General features: G+C 46.1%; 2 protein-coding genes across 5 annotated transcripts in view; one reads left to right on the forward strand and one right to left on the reverse strand.

The window, feature by feature from the left end:
* ADAT2 (adenosine deaminase tRNA specific 2) overlaps positions 1–18,819 on the reverse strand; it is a 40,364-nt gene extending 21,545 nt beyond the window's left edge. The window contains exons 1-2 of one of the 4 annotated variants that reach the window (XM_029596513.1): positions 18,670–18,819; positions 6,994–7,098 (exon numbers count right to left, since the gene is read on the reverse strand). In XM_029596513.1, coding sequence (XP_029452373.1) covers positions 6,994–7,098; positions 18,670–18,729 — 165 coding nt within the window. In that variant the 5' untranslated portion in view covers positions 18,730–18,819. Of the gene's footprint in view, positions 1–6,993; positions 7,099–8,204; positions 8,655–18,544; positions 18,565–18,623 lie in introns of those variants that run through there. The other 3 variants (XM_029596516.1, XM_029596514.1, XM_029596515.1) reach the window with 3 other exon arrangements.
* An 18-nt stretch (positions 18,820–18,837) lies between these two features.
* The window catches only part of PEX3 (peroxisomal biogenesis factor 3), a 90,492-nt gene continuing 86,385 nt past the window's right edge, over positions 18,838–22,944 (forward strand). Inside the window, exon 1 of the mRNA XM_029596517.1 lies at positions 18,838–19,189. Coding sequence (XP_029452377.1) covers positions 19,120–19,189 — 70 coding nt within the window. The 5' untranslated portion in view covers positions 18,838–19,119. The remainder of the gene's footprint in view (positions 19,190–22,944) is intronic.

Here is a 22,944-nt window from a genome sequence, read left to right on the forward strand (position 1 = left end):
TCTGCTCAACCGTCCAACGATGAAGCATCAAATGATTTATTTCTAAATATTTTATATTCCACCTTTTCCTGCATTAGTCACAAGGTAGATTACAATCAAATTAAAGGCGTGATCTGTAAACAATATGACTATAGGTTAGTATATAAGATGGATTACATAAAAATACAGAACAAAAGAAGTAGGTGATGTAAATATACAGAATAACCAGAGCAAAGAGGAGAGGAGTCCCCTCCAGGACATTGGGTAGCAATGAAGGAAGAGAATAAAATGAGTCAACAGAAATAGCGAACAGAATGCACAGAACTACATAAACTGCTAGCTGGGGTCACTAAGGACACATTAAGATGGATAAATCCAGATGGACGACATTGTGGACTCTCAGTAAGTTTGCAACCTTTTTATGCCTGTGAGACACCTACAGTAACAAAAATGTTGTGAGGCACACCAGCCTCCGTGGAACAGGCAATGAGGACATGGAGAGGACTTGTTTGGCCAAAAGACCTAGGAAAGCATTGAAAGCCTCACCAGCCTCACTTCCGATTTTTTAAAACAAAGGGGGGAGGGGCGGGGGGAGTGGCAGAAGGCACACATGAACCCATCATGAGGGACGAGCTCCTTCTATAAACAAGTGCAAGAGAAGGGAGAAAGCAGTGTGCTGCGGGCAGCTGGCTCAGTTATTTTGGTTGCCAGAGCGCCATCACTCATGCTGCTCCCTCAAAATGAGTCCCATCCAGTGCTCCACGCACACTCTCCCCATTTCTCTCAGCCTCTAAGAATGAGGCTGGAAGGATTCAAAGATGGAGAAGATGCTATGTGCAATGGGTGCACTGCACAAAGTGGGGGCCCAGCTAGCCATGCCCTGCATGCTGTCCATTATTGGCAAAACTCCAGGATTCATGCTATAGCTAGGAAAAGGAAGTATGCCTGATTATACGTGTTCTCAGACAGATGCTCCTACATGTTTAAGAGCCACTGCTGCCGACTCTTGTTGCTGTAAAGTGCTGAGAGCAGAGCCCAGGTGCTTGCCTGGATCAGGCATCAGTCTCAAGCTCGGCAGTAATAAACTAATGAGTTTATTCTTAAAAAGAAGGAACAGCAAACAAAAAACAATAAAAACCTACACTGCAGCTTTGGGTATCATCAATCTGAGAAAACAAGTTGATCCCTATTCAGGCGGTGAAATCAATAAATATCTTTTGCACACAGATGGGCTGGAACCTTGTATATCCTTCCTAATCCATCTTCATTTTCTGCTGCTGGAATTCCCAGTCTTCTCGCCACCAGTCCTCCTGGCTCTTGCAGTTGTCAAATTTCAGTTGACGTGGCATCAAGTCCCACCAGATCCCAGGCCTGTGCTATTTGGACTTCCCTCAATCTTTTTTTTTTTTGTATGTAAACGGTTTTTATTAGGAACCAGCAATCAGAAGAATAAAAGCAGTACAAAATGTAACATGTATGACTGGTAAGGAACAAAATGGCAATAAGCAATCCTCAAGGAACAACAAGTCAAAAAGAACAACAACTGGCTCCATATTTTCCAGCAACAACACATAACCCCTCCCTCCCTCCCATAACCCACCCCCCGACCAATCACTAGGTAAATCAAACAGTACAAGGTGCGTGAGAATCACTGTGCCCGAGGAGAAGTTGATAGACAGCGTGGTGCATATGGTATAGTAAAAGAACCCTGCAGAGGTCAGCACCCCCAGGTCAAGTCGCTAAGGCACCCTGTGCCTCCAGCCATCGTTTATATGGGTCCCAGATTTTCTGGAATAGAGGAACACGATCTTGATGCAGCGCCGTGAGGCGATACAATTGGAAGTAAGAGTGCAGACGTTGCTGAATGGCGGCTAACGAGGGGGCATGCTCCCGCTTCCAGTGAAGCGCAATCTCTGATCTAGTAGCGATGAAAACCTGTAATGCCAGCCGTTGATTGGATTGGCTGACAGCCGTAAGTGGCGCTCCTAGAAGGGCCTGCCAAGGTTCAATGGGGTGGGGCACGGTGATAAGCTGGGCCAGCCACTTCCCTCAATCTTTTTTAATGCACAGAATACTTTTGTCTGGGCTTCCAAGATGGCATTTTTAAAACAATGTCCATGCCCTCATGCAAAAACTTTTAACCTTTGCAACTCTCTTTCAGCTTTTTCTAAATGTCCTCATTTTATTGTAATCTCCCCTTTTAAAGTTAAATGCTACTGCATTTAACTTTGCAGCTTACCGCCAGTGATTATGTTTTGGAGTGGCGGATCTCATCAAGATGGAGCTGCCCAGGGGATGCTGATCTTGTGTCTGGGAAGGGTGGATCATGTCAAGAAAAGTGTCCTGGGGGATTCTGAGCTTGTGACTTGCTGCAAGAACATAGTGAACCTGTAACACCCCATCACATTTGGAATTTTTATCCATAAGGATTCCAGACTGCAGTTTGTTTCCTGCAGAACTTGTAGCCTGCTCTATTCTATACTATCCTTAACATGTAGTCCACTCCTTTTGATATAATTTATACCCTGGTCCAGTGATTATCCTCCTTCCTCCAGGTCTCTAAGATGCAATTTTGTCTATATCTTTGATTGGTGCCACACATTCTAACTCTTCAGTCTTATTTCTCAGACTTCTGGCATTTGCATACAAACATTTTAAAGTATGTTTTTCATTTGTATTCACAATCTGCTTATTGGCAGATAATACAAGTAGTTTTGAGTCACTATATCTGTGTGTTCTTTATTTAAATCCATCTGGGTTATTTCAACCTTTACCACAGTGTCTCTATTGGGATAGTCTGTTATGCAAGTATCCTTTGAAAAAGCCTCCCGCCAAAACACGTTTCTGAGCAACTATTTACTTCCCATAACAAGAAACTGGAGGAGAGTGGAGTAGATGTAACTCCGTTCACAGAAGAGAAGGTATTGGAAGAGCTTAGAAAACTAAAAGTTGACAAAGCCATGGGACCTGATGAGGTTCATCCCAGGATACTGAGGGAGCTCAGAGATGTGCTGGCAGGTCCACTGCGTGAACTGTTCAATAGATCCCTAGAAACGGGAGTGGTGCCGAGTGACTGGAGAAGAACGGTGGTGGTCCCGCTTCACAAGCGTGGGAGCAGAGAGAAGGCTGGAAACTACAGGCCGGTTAGCCTCTCCTCAGTGGTAGGAAAAGTAATGGAGTCCCTACTGAAAGAAAGAATAGTGAACCATCTACAGTCGGAAGAATTGCTGGACCAGAGGCAGCATGGATTCACCAAGGGAAGGTCCTGTCAGACAAATCTGATTGACTTTTTTGATTGGGTGACTAGGGAATTAGATCGAGGAAGAGCACTCGACGTCATCTACTTGGATTTCAGCAAAGCTTTTGATACGGTCCCGCACAGGAGGCTTGTGAATAAAATGAGAAGCTTAGGAGTGAGTGCCGAAGTGGTGGCCTGGATTGCAAACTGGTTGATGGACAGAAGACAATGTGTGATGGTAAATGGAACTTACTCTGAAGAGAGAGCGGTGTTAAGCGGAGTGCCGCAAGGATCTGTGTTGGGACAGGTCCTGTTCAATATCTTTGTGAGCGACATTGCAGATGGGATAGAAGGTAATGTCTGTCTTTTTGCGGATGATACTAAGATCTGCAACAGAGTGGACACGCCGGAAGGAGTGGAGAGAATGAGATGGGATTTAAGGAAGCTGGAAGAGTGGTCGAAGATATGGCAGCTGAGATTCAATGCCAAGAAGTGCAGAGACATGCATATGGGATGTGGAAATCCGAAAGAACTGCATTTGATGGGGGATGAAGGGCTGATGTGCACGGAGCAGAAGAGAGACCTTTGGGTTACAGTGTCTGATGATCTGAAGTCGGCGAAACAATGTGACAAGGCGATAGCTACAGCCAGAAGAATGCTGGGCTGCATAGAGAGAGGAATATCTATTTATTTATTTGTAGAGTTTTATATACCGTTATTCGGTAGAGCCATCATAACGGTTTACAAAATATGCAATTAGCATACAATCAAATGGAGTTAACATGGTAGTTGGGAATAGTAGAGTATTGTGAACAGTGAACATTTTTTCTTAGTAGTTGAATAACAGAATAGTGAGGAGAACATTTTCAATGAATGTAATGAATCAAGTGAAAGAGCAGGGAGGGGTGAAAAAGGAGGGTACATCAGGAGAGCATGAAGAGGAGGATTATGCTTGCGAGTTCTGTTGAGGGCTGGAATGATCAGGTGTCAGATAGTTAGAATAGAGTTTGCGGAATAAAAATGTTTTTAGGTCTTTTTTAAATGTTTTCAGGATGTGCTGGGTCCTCAGTTCTTTGGGTAGGGTGTTCTAAATTTTGGGGGAGGCGATGGAAAATGCTCTCTCTCGTGTAGTTGAAAGATGAGCGTCTCTTTAAGGTGGGGCTGTTTAAGAATCCTGCGTTGTTAGAACGTAGGTTTCTTTGTGGGTTTTGGGGGGTTATGTTTAAGCCTTTTAGTCCATGAAGATCATCATTTAGGATTTTATGAATGATGGTCATTAATTTGTAGGTAATTCGTGCAGAAATAGGTAGCCAGTGAAGAGAGGATAAAATCTAGTAAGAGAAAAGAAGTGATGATCCCCTTGTGCAGGGCCTTGGCGAGGCCTCACCTGGAGTACTGTGTTCAGTTCTGGAGACTGTATCTCAGAAGGGACAGAGACAGGATGGAGGCAGTCCAGAGAAGGGAGACCAAAAAGGTGGATGGTCTTCATAAAATAACTTATGAGGAGAGATTAAAGAACTTAAATATGTACACCCTGGAGGAGAGAAGGAGCAGGGGTGATATGATACAGACTTTCAGATACTTGAAAGGTTTTAATGATCCATGGTCAACAACAAACCTTTTCCATTGGAAAAACATCAGTAGAACAAGGGGACATGATTTGAAGCTCCAAGGAGGAAGACTCAGAACCAATGTCAGGAAGTATTTCTTCACGGAGAGGGTGGTGGATGCCTGGAATGCCCTTCTGGAGGAAGTGGTGAAAACTAAAACTGTGAAGGATTTCAAAGGGACATGGGATAAACACTGTGGATCCATAAAGGCTAGACGATGGGAATGAAGAGAAGAGGCATGGGGGTGGAGTACTAGAATGGAGGCTACTACCTGATGATTACTACTCTTACTCAATAAGCCTTCGCAACTCCAACATTGCTCTCTGCTTCAACGGCAAGGGGAAATGCGGAAAAGGGGATTTGCATTCATATAACAACCAACAAGGACTGAACTTCACAATCTGAGTAAACAAAGCATGGGGGTAGCTTGCTTATTACGGCGGTTACTACCCTAAACCAATTAAGCCTGATATCACTTTGAATGCATATACAGAGTTGCTCTCTGCTTCTATGGCAGGGGGAAATGTGGAAAACAGGATCTGCATTCAGATAACCACCAGAAGGACTGACATTCACAATCTGGGTAAACAAGTAAGAATGGGGGCAGCTTGCTTATTATGGTGGTTACTACCCTAAAGCAATTAAGCCTGATACATCACTTTGAATACATATACAGCACTGCTCTTTACTTCAACGGTAGGGGGAAATGTGGAAAACAAATTTTACATTCAGACAACAACCAACAAGGCATTGATCTGTGAAGTCTGGGTAACTAAGCATCAGGGTAACTTGCTTGATGCGGTGGTTACTACCTTAACCATTAAACCTTATGCTCACCTTTGATGCAACTCCAACATTACTCTCTGCATCAATAACAGGGGACGGCAGGAAATTTGAATCAAACAGTTACCAACAAGGGCCCTGACCTTGCTGGTAGATGAAACAGATAAGTATGGGAAAAAAATGAAACAGATAAGTATGGGAAAATAAGTGTGGGAGCTTGCTGGGCAGACTGGATGGGCAGATTGTCTTTTTCTTCCATCATTTCTATGTTTCTATGATCTAGTTTAAAAGATTTACTGAATCTCTGATTCTTGCCTAGATCTCAAAGAACTGTCGTCTTTAATTTTCATTTATTTAACGTTTAGTTTTCCCTTTTTATATTTTACCTTTTGTCAGGGAGCATACATCTCTCTTGCTGCATATTCCAAGCTTTCTTTAACCAGACTCCTTAGCTTGCATTCTCTCACATTTTTATAACTAATATACTGCCATCTAGCTGGTCTTGCCCAGGACCACAACTGAACTCAGATACATCTATGCTACTCCTGATCTCCCCTCTCTGCAGTGGTGCTTACTTTGAAACATCCTACCGATTCCCTCTCAAGCACACTTTCCTGCTCGTCACCATGCTTCTCCCACTTCAATAGCTATTTAAGTGTGCCCATTCCTGTCACTCTTCACTGCTGCTTGCCTTTCCTGAGATCTCCTTATTTTCAGGGGGCTGCTACATGCCGCTTTTCTCACTTTCATGAGGCCCTGGGCCTGCTCTCCTTTCTGGCTTCCATGGCATGTGCTCGCTCCCATTCCTGAGCTCCCCAAGCCCCAGTCATACAGGAATCCCAGTCGGCTGTCGAGACTACAGTCTCAGGAAGCACTCTGATTGCAGATTTCAGATTAGGGGGATGATATATTTCACTAAAGCTTTATTGTATCTTTAAACGTTTTTTGGAGATGTATTTTTTAGTCTGGGTGAGCAGAGACAAAAATCCAGCAGCTCTCCAACACCCCTGGGTGCAAGATTTTATTACTACTGGCTCCAGATGCCTTCCTCCTCCTCTTACGGCATCCAGCCCAGTCATAACCTGCTTTAGTCCTGCACATCGTCCTGCTGAGCGAGGCATAAGTGTCCAAATCTTCATATACTGCTTACCATGTTTCCTCTTTTAATTCCAATTTAACCATGTAAGAAAGGCCCTACAAGGTCTCAAAAATTCATGTACAACAGTCACTTTCACAAATGTTAATGTTGGTCCAGAAACAGGTGTTACAATCTACAGCGAATTCCGGACCAATAGAGCTCCCAAAATATTAGAAGTGACAGTGAAACTCCCTGCCCTCAGAGCCACCAGCCTCAGGCTGGCTGGCGGTTTTTGAGCAACTTACATTTTTTGTTTCATTGACTTCATTCCTTCCCTGCCCCAGGACTGTATTATTATAGACCATGAGGCACCCAACAGGGACTTCGCCATTTCCTAGAGCTTCTTTAGCCTGAAACAGAAGAAATAACAAGTGGCAAAATATTCTTTGAACACCTGGCTTTAAAAAGAAAAACAAGCACCAGAGTAAAACAATTCATAACATTTACTACTTCAAAAGGATTCCTCCCCCTGTCATTGCAGAGCAGAGAATAATCTAGCAGTTGGGACAGCAGGCTTGGAAGGACAAATCCCATGTCTCCCATTGATGCTCTTTGTGACACTGGGCAAGTTACTCGATCCTTTCACCGTTCCAGATACAAATTTAGATTGTAATCTCTCTGGGCAAGTGACCAGTACCTGCATTTTTTTTTCTTTAGTTGAGCTCACATTTGGAAAGGTGAATAATCAAATCTAAAATCCAAAACCTCTTAAAATGCAATTTCATCTTCATTATTATTTTTCCACTGCCAGTGAACAAAGAGAACCCATTTAAAAGCAGGAGGTGAGCAGGTTCTACCTGCAAGTCTGGTTGACTTGCAATGGGCTCATAAGCAAGGCATAAAGGTGTCTTTAAAAATAGCACATACAGTGCCTTGCATAAGTCTTCACATTCTGTTGAAAACACAGAAATCAAAATGAAGTATATCCAGCATAGCTCCCTGCTTCAACGGCAGGGGAGAAGAAAAACAACCAATAAGGGCTGAATAACACAGTCTGGGTAAAACAAATAAACATGGGTGTAGCTTGCTTATTGCGGCGGTTACTACCCCTACTACCCCTAACTAATCAAGCTTGATATTTCACTTGGTTGCAGCTCCATCACTGCTCTCTACATTAATGGTGGGGGTGGAAGAGAAATAGAACCAAAGAGCTAAGAGAAACAGATAAGTATGAGAAAAAAATGTGAAGCTTGCTGGGCAGACTGGATGGGCCGTTTGGTCTTCTTCTGCCGTCATTTCTATGTTTCTATGTTTCTATTGTTTCACTGATCTACACAACATACTCTACACTTTCATCGTGAAAGAACAATTCTAGAAATATTCCAAAAATAATTAAGAATAAAAGGCAAAATGTCTTGATTGCATAAGTCTTCACCCCCATTTGCATAGCAAACCCAAATTAACTCTGGTTCCAAAGAATAGGCCTTAACAATGTCCATAATAAATTACCACCCACCTATGTCCAATCACAGAAGATACATCAATTCAAATACTCTTGAAGACTCAAGCTGTTTCTGCTCAATAAAGTGAATTTGAAGCAAAAGTCAAAAAAGGAGCTGTTGAAAGAACTACAGGATAACATTCAAAAGGTACAGATTGGAGAAAGGCTATAAGAAAATGCCTGGTTTGGTTTTTTTAAATATCCCTTGGGGCACTATTAGGTCTATCACTGTAAAATGGAAACAGTTTGGTACCACTAAGACCCTACCACAATCAGTCCATTCCTCCAAACTCAGTAGCCCTGGATTAACAAAACTGCTGTGAAAGGTCACTGTGAAACCTAAGATTACTTTAAAAGAACTACAGAGGTCCCTGGTTGGGTCTGGATAAAATCTTAACTGTTCAACAATTTTAAGCTTACTCCACAAACATGAGAGGGTGGCAAGAAGGAAGCCATTGCTGAAAAAAAGCCACATAGTGTAGAGATGTGAATCGGAACCAGAATCGGATCCGATTTCAGTTCCGATTCACATCTCTAACATAGTGTTTACAAAGAAATACTTAGGGGACAGTGTACACATGTAGGAGACAATTTTGTGGTCTCATGAGACCAATGTAGAACTTTTGGTCTCAATGTTAAGCAATTTTTGTTCCTGTAGTACCACGGATCAGTCCAGACTCCTGGGTTTTGCCTTCCCTCCAGCAGATGGAGACAGAGAAAGTTTTGTCAGACTCTGCCATATATACCAAGGTGCCACCAACAGTCTGCCAGTATTACTCAATGTCAAAGCAGAATGGACCAAACCAAACTAACTATATACAGGAACCGTAAACTCAAACAAAAACCGGATCACTAAAGCGGACCGTGACCCAAACCCGATAATCAAAATCTTCAGAACCACCTTAGACAATTATCGACTGAGCGGACTCTCCCTTGTCTTGATGCTGATAAAGGGTGGGACTCTGGACTGAGCCGTGGTACTACAGGAACGAAAATTATCAGGTAAGAACCAATTTTCCTTTCCCTGTACATACTCGGATCAGTCCAGACTCCTGGGATGTACCAGAGCTAACTTACTTAGGGTGGGACCCGGAGAGGCCAGCTCGGAGTACTCCTTCCCCAAATCCCCCCAGAACCAGAGCCCGGACATCCAGCCGATAATCTCTCACAAACGTATGCAAAGACTTCCATGTAGCCGCTCTACAAATCTCTTGAGGCGAAATGTGACATTCCGCCCAGGAAGCTATCTGTGCTCTAGTAGAATGCGCTCGAACATTTACCGGCGAGGACTTCCCCCGCAGTAAATAAGCAGAGGTGATAGCTTCCTTCAGCCAGTGAGCTATCATAGTCTTGGAAGCCATACTGCCTCTCTTTGGACCACTCCACAGCACAAAATGATGGTCCGACAAACGAAAGGCATTCGTAAACTCCAGGTACTGCAGGAGCGCTCTACGAACATCCAACTTCTGCAAGTCTCACGCGAGGGGATCCGCCCGATATAAATCTGCAAACGATGGAAGTTCCACCGACTGATTCAGATGAAAGGAGAAACCACCTTCGAAAGAAAAGATGGGACCATACGTAATGAAACTCCCGACTCAGAAATCCATAGGAAGGGCTCCCTACAAGACTTCGCCTGAAGTTATGACACCCTCCGAGCCAAAGAAATAGCTACCAAACACACCACTTTCAATGTAAGATCCTTCAAAATCGCTCTTTTTAAAGGCTCAAAGGGCGAACCACACACAACGCATTGAGGACCAAATTCAGTCTCCACGAAGGACAAGGTGACTGGACCGGGGGACGCAAATGCTTTGCTTCTCGAAGGAAACGGGCCACATCCGTATGCGTTGCCAAGGACAGTCCGTGAATGGAACCCCGAAAGCAACCAAGAGCAGCCACCTGGACCCTCAGAGAATTGCACGACAATCCCTTTCCTAGACCAGTTTGCAGGAAACATAAAATATCCGCTAGAGATGCCCAGAGGGGGTCAATCTCCCGTTCAATGCACCAGGCTTCAAACACCTTCCACACCCTGGTGTAAGTTAAGGACGTAGACATCTTGCGTGATCTTAAAAGGGTAGTGACCACCGCGACCGAATAACCCTTGTTTTTCAAGCGACGCCTTTCAAAAGCCATGCCGCTAGACAAAAGCGATCCGCCTCCTCCAAAAGATAGGGCCTTGATGAAGGAGAACCGGGACATCCCGTAGAAGCAAAGGACCAGACACGGCCAGGTTGAGCAGATCTACAAACCATGGATGCCTCGGCCACTCCGGGGCTACCAAAATTACCTCTGCTGGGTGGAGTACTATTCGACGAAGTATCTTCCAGATGAGTGGCCACGGAATAAAAGCATAAAGCAGCACTTCCATGCCCTCGGCGCCTCTTTCCCTGCGCCTGCTGAAAAACCGTGGGGCCTTGGCATTCTGTACTAGTTAAACCCCCCAAATTAACCCCGTACTCATACCTGAATATTACTGTTCCCTTGTATATATCACTGTACACTTGTATATACCTTATTCCGCTAATTCTGTACAAGTTATACCCCCCAAGTTCCTAACTCCCTGTTTAATGTATTTTCGCTGTTTAGTTCAATGTGATGTTTCGACGAATACTGGTCTATAAAAGCGTTTAAATAAATAAATAAATTCTTGAAGGTCGCCATCAGATCTAGAAAGGGAGTTCCCCACTTGTCGCAAATGAGCCGAAAGGCCTCGTCCGCCAACTCCCACTCTCCTGGATTGAGGCGGTTTCGACTGAGAAAGTCTGCCTGCACATTTTCGACTCCCGCTATGTGAGATGCTGTGATGTGGGACAAGTGCTGCTCCGCCCAGTGTATCAGACTCTGTGCTTCCTCCACCACTGGACGACTTTTGGTCCCTCCTTGGTGATTGATATACGCCACCGTGGTCGCATTGTCAGACAGGACCTGGACTGATTTCCCCTGAACAAGAGGAAGGAACGCTTGCAAGGCCAGAAATACCGCCCTGGTCTCCAGGCGATTGATAGACCACAGACTCCTGAAGAGACCATTGTCCCTGCACCGACTTCCATAGGCATACTGCTCCCCAACCGGAGAGGCTGGCATCCGTAATCACTATTGTCCACTCGGGCATTACCAGGAAAACTCCCTGCAGCAAATTGTCAGAGCAAAGCCACCAGTCGAGATTGGCCCTCGTTGCCTCCGGGAGCGGGAGAGGCAGATGAAACTGTTCTGAAACCAGATTCCATCTGGACAGCAATGCCAACTGTAAAGGACTCATATGCGCAAAGGCCCACGGCACGAGCTCTAGAGTGGAAGTCATGGATCCCAAGATCCGCAGATAATCCCACACCCTGGGAAGATTGTTGACCAACAGAGTCCAAACCTGCCCTGTAGCTTGGAAATGCGGTCTGCTGTCAGGAAAAAAATCTTTCCCTTGCTGCGTCTTGAATAGAGCTCCCAAAAATTCCAAGGTCTGGGAGGGAACGAGTTAACTCTTGGCCAATTTGATCACCCACCCGAGTGATCTCAACAGTTGCAGCACCCTGCGGACCTCCGCTTGACAGAGCTCCTCAGACTTGGCTCGAATCAACCAGTCGTCCAGATATGGATGCACTGTCAAACCTCCCCGGCGAAGTTGTGCTGCCACCACCACCATGATCTTGGTGAAAGTCCTGGGAGCAGTGGCAAGCCTAAACGGCACAGCCTGAAACCAATAATGATGATAGAGGATGAAAAATCTTAGAAACTGCTGGTGGACCTTTCGTATGCCGATATGTAGGTATGCCTCCGTCAGGTGGAGCGATGCCAGAAACTTACCCTTTCTTACGGAGGCAATCACCGACTGCAGAGTCTCCATGAGGAAGCGAGGCACCCGACGGCATCGGTTGACTCTTTTTAAGTCCAGAATGGGCCAGAAAGTCCCCTCTTTTTTGGGTACCACGAAATAGATGGAATATCGGTCTTTTCTCTGTTCGCCCGATGGAACTGGGGTAATGGCTCCCAGGGCTAGAAGACACCGCAACGTGTCGTGCACCGCCTCATGTTTTTCCTGGTATGCGCATGGAGACACCAAAAACATGTCGCGGGGACGGCGTACAAAATCTAACGCGTAACCGTGTCTTATCATTGTGAGGAACCACTGGTCCGTCACCTTGGCCCATTCCTCGTAAAAAAAGGGACAGTCTGCCCCCCACGATAAATGCCGAAGAATGGGCCAGCCTCATCTCATTGTGAGGATTTGGCTCCAGGGGCAGCTTGGGAAGCTCCAGGCCTTCCGAACCGGCGGCCACGAAAGGACTGAAACCAGGATTGCTGTCTGTTAGTCCCTGGCCTAAAGGTAGGACCCGCAGATCTGGCCGGACGAAACGTCCGATTCCCCCGAAAGCGAGACCTCGCAGAGAAAGAGCCTCTCGACTTGCGCTGATCCTCCGGCAATCGATGTACCTTATTCTCTCCCAGAGATTGAATCAAATCCTCCAACTGTTTGCCAAAAAGCAGCTTTCCCTTTAAAGGGCAAGCAGCAGAGTTGAGCTTTTGACGAAACATCCGCCGACCAGTTTCTCAACCACAGGAGCCTGCGCGCCAACATGGCGGATACCATGGATCTGGCAGAGGCCCTCAACAGATCATGAAGTGCATCCGCACTGTAAGTGACCACTGCTTCCAGCCGACCCTCTTGGAGAGCCTCACCCTCCGAAAGGTCTTCATTAGCCTGTAGCTGCTGAACCCAGCGGAGGCCCGCCTGTAAAGCAAAATTGCTACACATGGCGGCCCACACCGCCAGAGCAGACACTTCAAAAATCTTCTTGAGTTGAAGTTCCAATTTTCTATCCTGAAAATCCTTGAGGGCTGTCGCTCCGGTGACCGGGATAGTGGTTCTCTTGGTGACTGCCGACACCGCCACATCCGCCTTGGGAACTCGTAACAGCTCCAAAGCTTCCTCTGGCAGATATAGCTTGTCCATAGCCTTACTCAGCTTCAGCCCGAGGTCAGGGGTATCCCACTCCTGGAATAGCAAATCCGTGGCGGAAAAATAGAATGGAAATGAAGTAGTGGGGCTCCTCAGGCCCAATAAAACAGGATCCAGTCCCCTGTTTGATTTCTTCCGGTGGCCCCTCGAAACCCAATTCCCCCAAAATAAAGGGGATGAGCGGTCCTAGCTCCTCTCTTCTGAAGAGACGGACTACTTTTGGGTTATCCCCCTCAACGACCTGAGCCCCAAGGACCTCGTCCGCTGGCTGGTCCGGATCCTCGTCTACCCCCATCGGGGGTTTGGACTGCAAATCCTGGTTCTCTGAAATATCCATATCCGTCTGATGGCCACCCGGTCTTAACTAGCACCGCACCTTTGCGGGACCGGAGCCCACCTTGTCCGCTTCCCGGCTCCCCTTAGACCTGGGCCGCTTGCAATTCGACTTGTGGGGAATACTGGGAGGGGGACTCTCCTCAACCTGCTTCTTGCCCGTCTCCTTGGCCTTAAAGGCCTTATGCATAAGTAAAACGAACTCTGATGAGAAAGAAGAGGAAGAGGAGTCATCCCCTGCCCCTTCAGGGCCATCTGAGACGCAGGGGGCCTCGAGGAAGCAGTGTGCGCCGATTGCCGACCCTCCAGGGTAAAACAGAGGGTCCCTCCCCTCCTGGAATGCAAGCCGAACAGAGTCCATCATCATGGGAGAGTCGTACGCCGAGCCGCACGCACGGCCTGCCGATGACCGGGGCACAACCGCCCTCCAACCGCAAGCGAAATCAGCACCCCGGAGCGGCGAATCAAAAAGAAAAAAACGTAGCCGCAGCGCAAGAAGGGAAGGAAGAGTCAGCGCAACGAAAAACAAAGCAAACTTTTTTTTTTAATATTTACCCCCGGGCCGTCATGGCAGCCCTTGTGAGTCTCAGTTCCTTCTGGGGGGAGTGAGCCGGACTCTCCAGTATCACCCCCAGAGCTGCTCTCTCCTTGGTGCTCGGGCCCTCGACCCCTACGAGCAGCTGCCTGCTACACAAGAAGGGATGGTCCCCTCAGGACTTCACAACCCTTTGGGCGGCTTGAGACCTCAACTTTTGTCTTTTTGATTGAATTACTTTTACTAACTTTACTCCTAACCAACCTCTCTGTCTACTCTCACAACTCAATCAACAAATCTATTCTTTAGCTACTGTTCAAACCAGACTGTGCTGGAGACAGAGGAATACTGGCAGACTGCGGGTGCACCTTGGTATATATGGCAGAGTCTCTGTCTACATCTGCTGGAGGGGAGACAAAACCCAGGAGTCTGGACTGATCCAGGTACATACAGGGAACGGCACATTGCGTTGCTTACACCATCCTTACTGTAATGCATGACGGTGGCATCAATAAACCGTGTTGCTGATGTATCTTATTTTCTGGCAATGTTCTCTTTTGATTTGACCTGTTTATTCTGTTTTAACATAAGAAAGGGGTTAACTCCCAAAATTCTCAGGCAGTCCAGAAAGTTTGTCAAGAAATGTATTTAGACCAATAAAAATGAATGACCTTATATTTTTTTGCTTGTTGACCTCTATTTTCGTGCATTCACAGACTAACTTAGCAAACCCCTATTATATTGTATTCTTTGAGATTACCACAGTGTGTAGGTTCTCATTGCCAAATCCACACATGGTGCCATCCCTGACCAGTAAAATACATCAGCAGCGTCTCTTAACTTGCAAACCATGTAACTATGGCCCTCATTCCCATGCCCCAGCAAAGGGAGTACTGACTGTCCTAATATCTGGATGGTAAAATCTTGTACATTTCAGAAGCATATATAAAGCTGTAAAAAAAAATAAGTTAAAAATAACAGACAAAGGTAAAAGAAAGGCAATCAAAAATTCACCCTCCTGTGTAATTTTAAGATTACACCCTCCCGTTTCAGATCCCCATTCACAGTAGGGTCAAAACTGAATGCACTGGGAAAGTGGTGTGCTTGATCCTGGGAAGGCAACCCCTCCTCACCAAAAAGAGGAGGCAGACCTCCAGGATCCTAGTGCCAAGTCAAAAAAAGGAAAAGGTGACAACATCTGAGTGTAATTTGGAGAAAATATGCTAATTGCTGAAGCACTCACAGGACAGTTCCGCGCAATATTTGGTTCAACTAAGTTGTCAAGTCATGAAAATACGTTTTCAGATTATTTTATTGGCATGACAATTTTACGTGTATCGCCAAAATAATATATTAATGATACAATCTTCCATATTTTTACTGACTCTTCTTCCCGCGGCCCGGAAGAGGAAGTGGAGAGCATCAGGTGCCTGCGCGGGAAGAAGACTGCAGCGCGGCTCGGAGGAAAATGAAAATCTTCAACCGCGGCCGATGGGACTCCGCCTTCGCCTCCGCGAGGGCTGAAAATGAAGGAGGTTAGCGTTGGGAGGTGGCTGCTGCTGCCGCGAGTTCCGGGGGGGGGGGGGGGGGGGGGGGGGGGGGGGGGGGGGGGGGGGGGGGGGGGGGGGGGGGGGGGGAAGGGGGGGGAGAGAGAGAGAGTGAATGAGCGAGCAAGCATGTGTGTTTGAGATCCTGTGTGTGTGAGTGAGAGATGCATGTATGTGAATGATTGAGAGCCTGTATATGTGAAAGAGAGTATGTCTGTGATTGAGATCCTGCCTGTGAGAGAGAGAGCATGAATGTAAGTTTACCATTGGGAACCTGTATGTGTAAGTTTGTAATTGAAAACCTGTTTGTTTGAAAGAGTATGTGTGTATGATTGAGATCCTTTGTGTGTGAGAGAGATCATGTGTATGTATGATTAAGAGCCTGTGTGTATAAGTAAGAGAGAGATCATGTGTGTCTGTGTCTGATTGACAGCTGTTTCGGTGATGGAACATGTGAGTATGTGATTGAGAGCCTGTGTTTAAATGAGAGAGAGAGACCATGTGTGTCTATGTGTGATTGAGAGCTGATTTAGGTGAGGGAGCATGTGAGTATGTGATTGAGAGCCTGTGTGTAAATGAGAGAAAGAGAGGACATGTTTGTAAGCATGTGAATGAGAGTCTGTGTGTGAGAGAAAAAAGACAGCATGTATTTATGTGATTGAAAGCCTGTGTGTGTGTAAGCGTGAAAAGATAGACAGCATGTGTGTAAATGTGTAATTAAGAGCCTATATAAGTGAGAGAGAAAAAACATTTGTATATGTGAGTGACTGAGAGCATGTGTGTATAGGTGTGTCATTGAGAGCCAGTGTGAGAGAGAGCGCTGGTATGTGACTGAGAGAGGAGAAAGTTCCAAGCAAACCACCCCCACCTCCTGCTAATTCAGAACAATCTCAGGACACCTGGATATCAAACGTTCCCAGGTATGCAGAGCAAAAAAATTTTTGTATCCTTATTATTTTTCATTACTGGATCTTTGTGTCTGCTATTTTGAAATATTTTGTTGGTATCTGGAAATGTTTTATATGAGTTTTTAATTATTGGATATTCCACTCATCAGCTGTTTCGAAATATGTTCTTTTTGTTAGTACAGTTTTACTGCTGATGATTTATATTTCTTGATTTGTTTTATAAGGATGGGTGATGTTTCTTTTTCCTTTGTTACACTGCATACAGAGACTCTGGCTTGTTGCAGTTTCCAATTCAGTTTTTGTCTGCATGCTTCTTGTTATGCGTTTTGGTCTCTTTATTCTATGTTAGGTGAGGGACAGCACGTGATTCAGGTGAGGTTTTCTGCTGGCGTGTAGTTTCTGTGTAGGACTCTATAGCAGCCTGACTTGGTCCGTTTTCCTATGCACTACACTGTTGCTATTTATGCAGTTACTTGTTTATTTAATTGTAATGCTGCGCTTACATAAACAGGCCGATACAGTAAGGACGCGTTGCGGCAGTGCCGGGCGCACCCTCGTTTGCCTCACGCACAGCCCGGATCACATACCGCTCGATACAGTATTTAAATGGTATGCAAATGCAAGCCGCGTCCATGAAGCGCAATCCATTTTACTGTATAGAGCGCTATACAGTGCCTATACAGTATCCTGGGTGCGCTGGTACCTGTCATTTCAAATGTCATTTGAAATGACAGGTACCAGGAAGTGGATGGTTGTCCTACGCTCGGGGATCGGGGATTGCCAGTCCTTTCTTCCCCCTCCCGAAGCAAGGCGCAGGGCGAAAATCGACTCGACATGTTATTAAACAAATAGAAATTGTAACAAAAGTAAACTTACTGCATGCTTCCAGCAGCCCCCGTCCTCTCTTCCCCCCTCCCTCACGGCGTGCGCTCATGCGCCTTCGCTGCTTGAGCGCCCAAATTGGACGTGCGTTCATGCACCTTCGCCAGCGGGGCTGCTGGAAGCCGCTTTCGCCGCCGGCTGCCCCCGGGAGGCAGGGGAGCCGCGGTGGGCGCCTCGGGAGGAGGGGAGAGAGGACTGGGGCTGCTGGAAGCATGCAGTAAGTTTACTTTAGTTACAATTTCTATTTGCTTTAATAACATGTCGAGTCGATTTTCGCCCTGTGCCTTGCTTTGGGAGGGGGGAGAGAGGACTGGCAATCCCCGATGCCCGAGCGTAGGAGAACCAGGCCACACCATGTTACTCGCTTGCTCCAACCCACCCACTTATTTGACCGGAGCCTGCCTATTGCTGTCACATCCCTCTAACGCCAGGGTCAGGGTAGGCGGTAAATTAGCGGGTTAATGACGCGGCAAAACAATTGGTTAAAAAGGCGATAATCGGGCCGCACGTTACTGTATGGGAGGGAATAGCTAATCCGATCGTTTACATATCATATACATGCCGCGGGCGGAAAGGGATACGCGTGGATTTAAAGAAGCGGTAAGGATTGGTAAAAACGGATAGTGAATCGCGGGTTAGACTTACGCGGCCAAATTGTGGGTACAAAGCGGGTTAGAAACAGGGTAACCGCGGCCTGTCAGGTAGGTATTCCTACTATCGCCAGTGTTTGTACCGGAGGCAACAGAGAGTAAAGTAACTTTCCCAAGGTCACAAGGGGCGAGAGTGGGTCTTGAACCCCGGTCTTCCAGGATTGTAGCCCGCTGCTCTATCCACTAGGCTACTCCTTCCCTCCCGTGGTAGTTTCTGTGCCGAGATACATGCACCCCCTTTAGTCCCCCGACTCCCCAAGTTCGGCAGTCTCACAGAGCCTGAACCCACGTCGGTTTTAAATCATTTCTTAGTTTTGGGGATTTATTTTTTTTTTTTAACGAACAGCTGGCAAGTTTAGGTCCATTCGCGTGATCCATTTTCTGGAAAGAGACATCGAGTCAGTCCTGTATTTTAAACTTAGATCCCTATGCACCGTGTTATTTTCTGCCCCACTTCTTCAGCTTGAACCGAGCACCAAACGGACAAAGTCTTCTTCACCCCCATAAACACAGAATGGGGGAAAGAGTTTAAGTAAATCTGACCCCCTGTGAGCCCCTCACTCTAAACCAGCATTTGTTTCGCTAAGCAGGCAGCTCTCAACGAGGCCCAGCGCGTCAGTACCGCTCTCGGCCCTGAGCGGCACCGCACCCCTGGGAGTATCCCGCACCATTCGGAAAGCTTCTTCCATCCAGCGCTGCCGCTTCGCGGCCTCTTCTCCGCCCCCCATCTACGGCTGCGCAAGGCCGAAGCATCCACACAGGCGAGAGAAAACGTGCGCGAATGCGTGGAGCACGTAACCAAGCGCACGTGCGGTTGCGTATCTGGGCGTCACGAGAGAGGGGGCGGACCCTAGCGGCAGGCGAGCGTTTCTCTTCTTTCCAGTCTCGCTCTGCGGATGCGGCGGAACCCGAGTTCAGGGGGTAGGGGACGTGGGGGGGACTCGGCTGTCGGTTGCACCGTTCCGCTGTGATTGCGTTGGAAGCGTTTCCTGAGCCGACCGGCAACGAACTGCCGCCCCCCCCGTTTCTCTTTTCCTTTACCGTAGTGGTCACACTTGCTACCTTCAAGAGTCTCGGCGGCGGGTCTGGGTTTTGTTCCCTCTGCTCTTCCCCGCGCCATGCTGTCCGCTTGGAACTTCCTGAAGCGGCACCGGAGGAAGCTCCTCTTCGTGGGAGCCGCCGCCGGAGGTGGGTGCGGAGGGTTGGGATGCGCGGGGGCGGGAAGGTAGTTGCGGGCTGTGGACGGATAAGAGGGACTGGAGAAACTTATAGCGGGAAGCCTCTCACTCTGGCCCATTGTGCAGATGCCTGCGCCCTGTATCTGCACTGCCAGGGAAATCCCGAGGCTAAACCTGGCTTCACGGATCCTGAAGGGCGACCGACCCGTGCGGGGGACAGAATTCTTCTGAGGAGCGGGTAGACAGCTCCGGTAGTTAAGAGCCACAGCCAGGGAGGTTTTGTTTACGGTAGCTGACCGGCAAACTGACGGATATTCCGAGAATCTATTCAGTTTTGAATATCCAGGAAAACCAGCCCTGTGTGTGGACTTCAGGACCAGAACTGAGTATCCCAAAGACTGGATGAAATCTAGACTCCGGCAAACTGACACGGCTTCCCAGGGCCACGAGAGACAGCTGGTCGTGGTCCGTGGCAGTGCTCATTTCTCAGCCCAGAATAGTTACCTGTACCTCTGAGCAGCTTGTTTTATGCCAGTGAAAATAATCATTCTGACACGTACAATGAATGAGCCTAGCAGGGTGACTGCAGGTGGACTCCAGACTTCTGCGCTCAGTTTGAATTGCGTTTTGTATATTATTGCTTTCCTTCCCTTTTGATGTCAGACGGGATAAGCAAGGGATAGGAAGATCTTATCCCTGTAGGTATGGGGTTTGATGGTAGCGGGATCAAGGGCACCTAGTCAAAGTATGACGAAGAGAGAGACTGCTTAAATCGGCACATTTAAAGCATTCTCACGTTCAGGCTGATACAGTACAGTGCGCTCTGGTGGAGCGCACTGTTAGACCCCGTTTGGCCATGCGTTTTCGACTTGCTATTTTTACCCCTTATACAGTAAGGGGTAATACTGTGTCAAAAATGCACGGCCAACAACCCCCCCCCCCCCCCAAACTAATAGCGCCCGCAACCTACAAATCCATGTTGATGGCCCTATTAATTATTCCCGCACGATACAGAAAGTAAAATTTGCAGCCAAGCTGCACATTTTACTTTCAGAAATTATTTCTGCCAGCACCGGGAAAGTGTACAGAAAAGCAGAAAAAAAACTGCTTTTCTGTACATCCTCTGACTTAATATCATAGCAAATTTAAGTCGGAGGCCCCGAAAATAAAAAAAAATTTAAAATGTGCCCGCGGATACTCAATTATGCTGGTGTTCATTTTCCGAACCCATGGCTGTCAGTGGGCTTGAGAACAAACGCCGGAAAAATTGAGCGTCAGCTGTCAAACCCGCTGACAGCGCTGCTGCTGTCAAAAAGGAGGCGCTAGGGACGTGCTAGTGTCCCTAGCGCCTCTTTTTACTGCGGGCCCTCATTGAAATACTTGATCGTGTGCCCAGGAGAGTGGCCTGGGCGTGCGTTGGGAGAGTGGGCGCTCGCCTCGGAGCGCCGGCTCTCCCGCGGGATTTACTGTATCAGCCCGATTGGAAGAGAGACTAAAAGAATCTTTTTTTTTTTTTTTTTTTTTTTACTGTTTTTTATTTAGCTCTTACTGAGGTAGGAAAGCCATTGGCTTTCTCACCCATTATCATTTGTTTCCAGAGGATGTGGTTAGTGCAATTAGAGTAGCTGGGTTCAAAAAAGGTTTGGATAAGTTCTTGGAGGAGAAGTCCATTAACGGCTATTAATCAAGTTTACTTAGGGAATAGCCACTGCTATTAATTGCATCAGTAGCATGGGATCTTCGTGTTTGGGTAATTGCCAGGTTCTTGTGGCCTGGTTTGGCCTCTGTTGGAAACAGGATGTTGGCATGGTCTGACCCAGCATGACAATTTCTTATGTTCTTAAATATATGCCTTTCAATTGTAAAATTTAACTACTTCATCACTTCTGGCATTCTCCCTCCCCCTTTTCTTTATTGAACTGTAATGACATGCAGACAGCCTAAAACCTATATGACTGTACTATTTAATCTCAGTGTAACTGCATTGTTTCTTCACTAACCTGATGAAGAGAGGATAATTCTTGAAAACTTGTCATAGTTGTAGTAAGTTTATTAAAAAGATATCGCCTACAATTTTTGTTGACCCTTAAATCTATCTATTGAAACCTGTACATTTTACAGCAAGTAAGTTACAGCTACGTTAGGATCTTATAGAATAGTGGTCTGCTTTCTACCTTTAGTCTAGGCCTTATGTACTTTTCAGAGAGATCAGCCATCTCAGATTTAGTTAGGCAAAAATCATATTTATTTTATTTCAGAATTTATAATCTTCAACCAATGTTTGCATGGGGTGGGGGGGGGGGAACAAAAGCAGACATTCATAAAACATCAAAAACAAATAGCAAGTTGTGGAATAAGAGGCAATGTACTTTTATGGATTGCAAACTGGTTAAACCAGTGGTTCTCAACCTTTTTTTTGTCAGGGGACACCTGACAGATGGTTCTCACTGAACACATGATCGTCACAGTAATAAACATAAACAATCTACAGGAACCGCCCTAACCCCCCAACAATGGGTACAGAACTAGGGCATTCCCCGTTCAATTTGCCATACATAAAAAAATATTTCTGGTGTCATCTCAGTAACAGCAACATAAATACTCTCCTACCAGGTGCACTAGCCCTCCTTATGAAAAACATTAATTTACCATAAATACATGCCCTATTGAGAAAACACAACAAATAATATTGATACAAATGCCTACATGCCGCTAAAATACTTCACCTTGGTCACATACATAGAATTGACTTTCACCAAGAACAGAAAGCCCATAAAGTACAAATATGAAGACAGAAACTGAAATGGAAACCCAAAAAAGCCATTCTGCATTTAGTGCAAAACAGAAATATAGCACCTAACAGACTCCCAGGATCTGCAATAATGAACACAAACTAATGTGCACAATGTTACACCTGCATTATGGAACTCCCTCAAACAGTAACAGCCCTACCTATGAAAAGGCAGCACTACAAAAATTTAACCAGGCCCTAAACACCAATACACCTCCTATTAGGAAAACAGAACAAGCCAAGCTGTTATAGATCCCTACATAGAAACTACAAGCTTGCAGAATACCCTTACCTGGGTCACAGAGACCCTCACCAAATATAGAATAAAGTGACCATCAAGTTAATGTTTTTCTTTTTCCATTGTTGCACTCAGTTTGGCTTCTTGCTGTTTCCAGTTAAGTTTTTGTTTCCGCATTTCTACTTATACATTTCTCAAGTAATATAAAATAATTCTAAAACTAGACTAATATAATGTTTCAAAATAATTGATAAAATAACATCCAATTATTAAAAATTCTCTAAACACCAATAAAATATATCAAACAGCAGACACATCACATAATAACCGATAACTAAAATGGCAGTAATCAAGAAAGATAAACTTAAAAAGCCAGCTTTACATACCCTCTCCAGCAACTTTCCTACTCCTTTACCTTGTAGGTCAATAGCACACAACAGAAGCAGCAATGGCTGTTGAAGCTCTATCCTCACAGTCCTCTTCCTTAGGGCCCATGACTAGTCTATCTTTCTCATACGCGCACACGCACATTGTCTCTCACACACCAGTCATCTCTGACCAATCTCTCTTTCTCTCTCTCACACACACACCCGTCGCCTCTCTGACCAATCTCTCTCTCGCTCTCTCTCACACACCCGTCACCTCCCTGACTCTCTCTCGCTCTCACACACTCGGGGCACTAGAACCGCACACACTACAAAAGGTGCAGTTGCACCATGATCAATATAAAGGCATT

This window comes from Rhinatrema bivittatum, chromosome 3 (genome assembly GCF_901001135.1).
Source record: "Rhinatrema bivittatum chromosome 3, aRhiBiv1.1, whole genome shotgun sequence".
NCBI classification, from domain to species: domain Eukaryota; kingdom Metazoa; phylum Chordata; class Amphibia; order Gymnophiona; family Rhinatrematidae; genus Rhinatrema; species Rhinatrema bivittatum.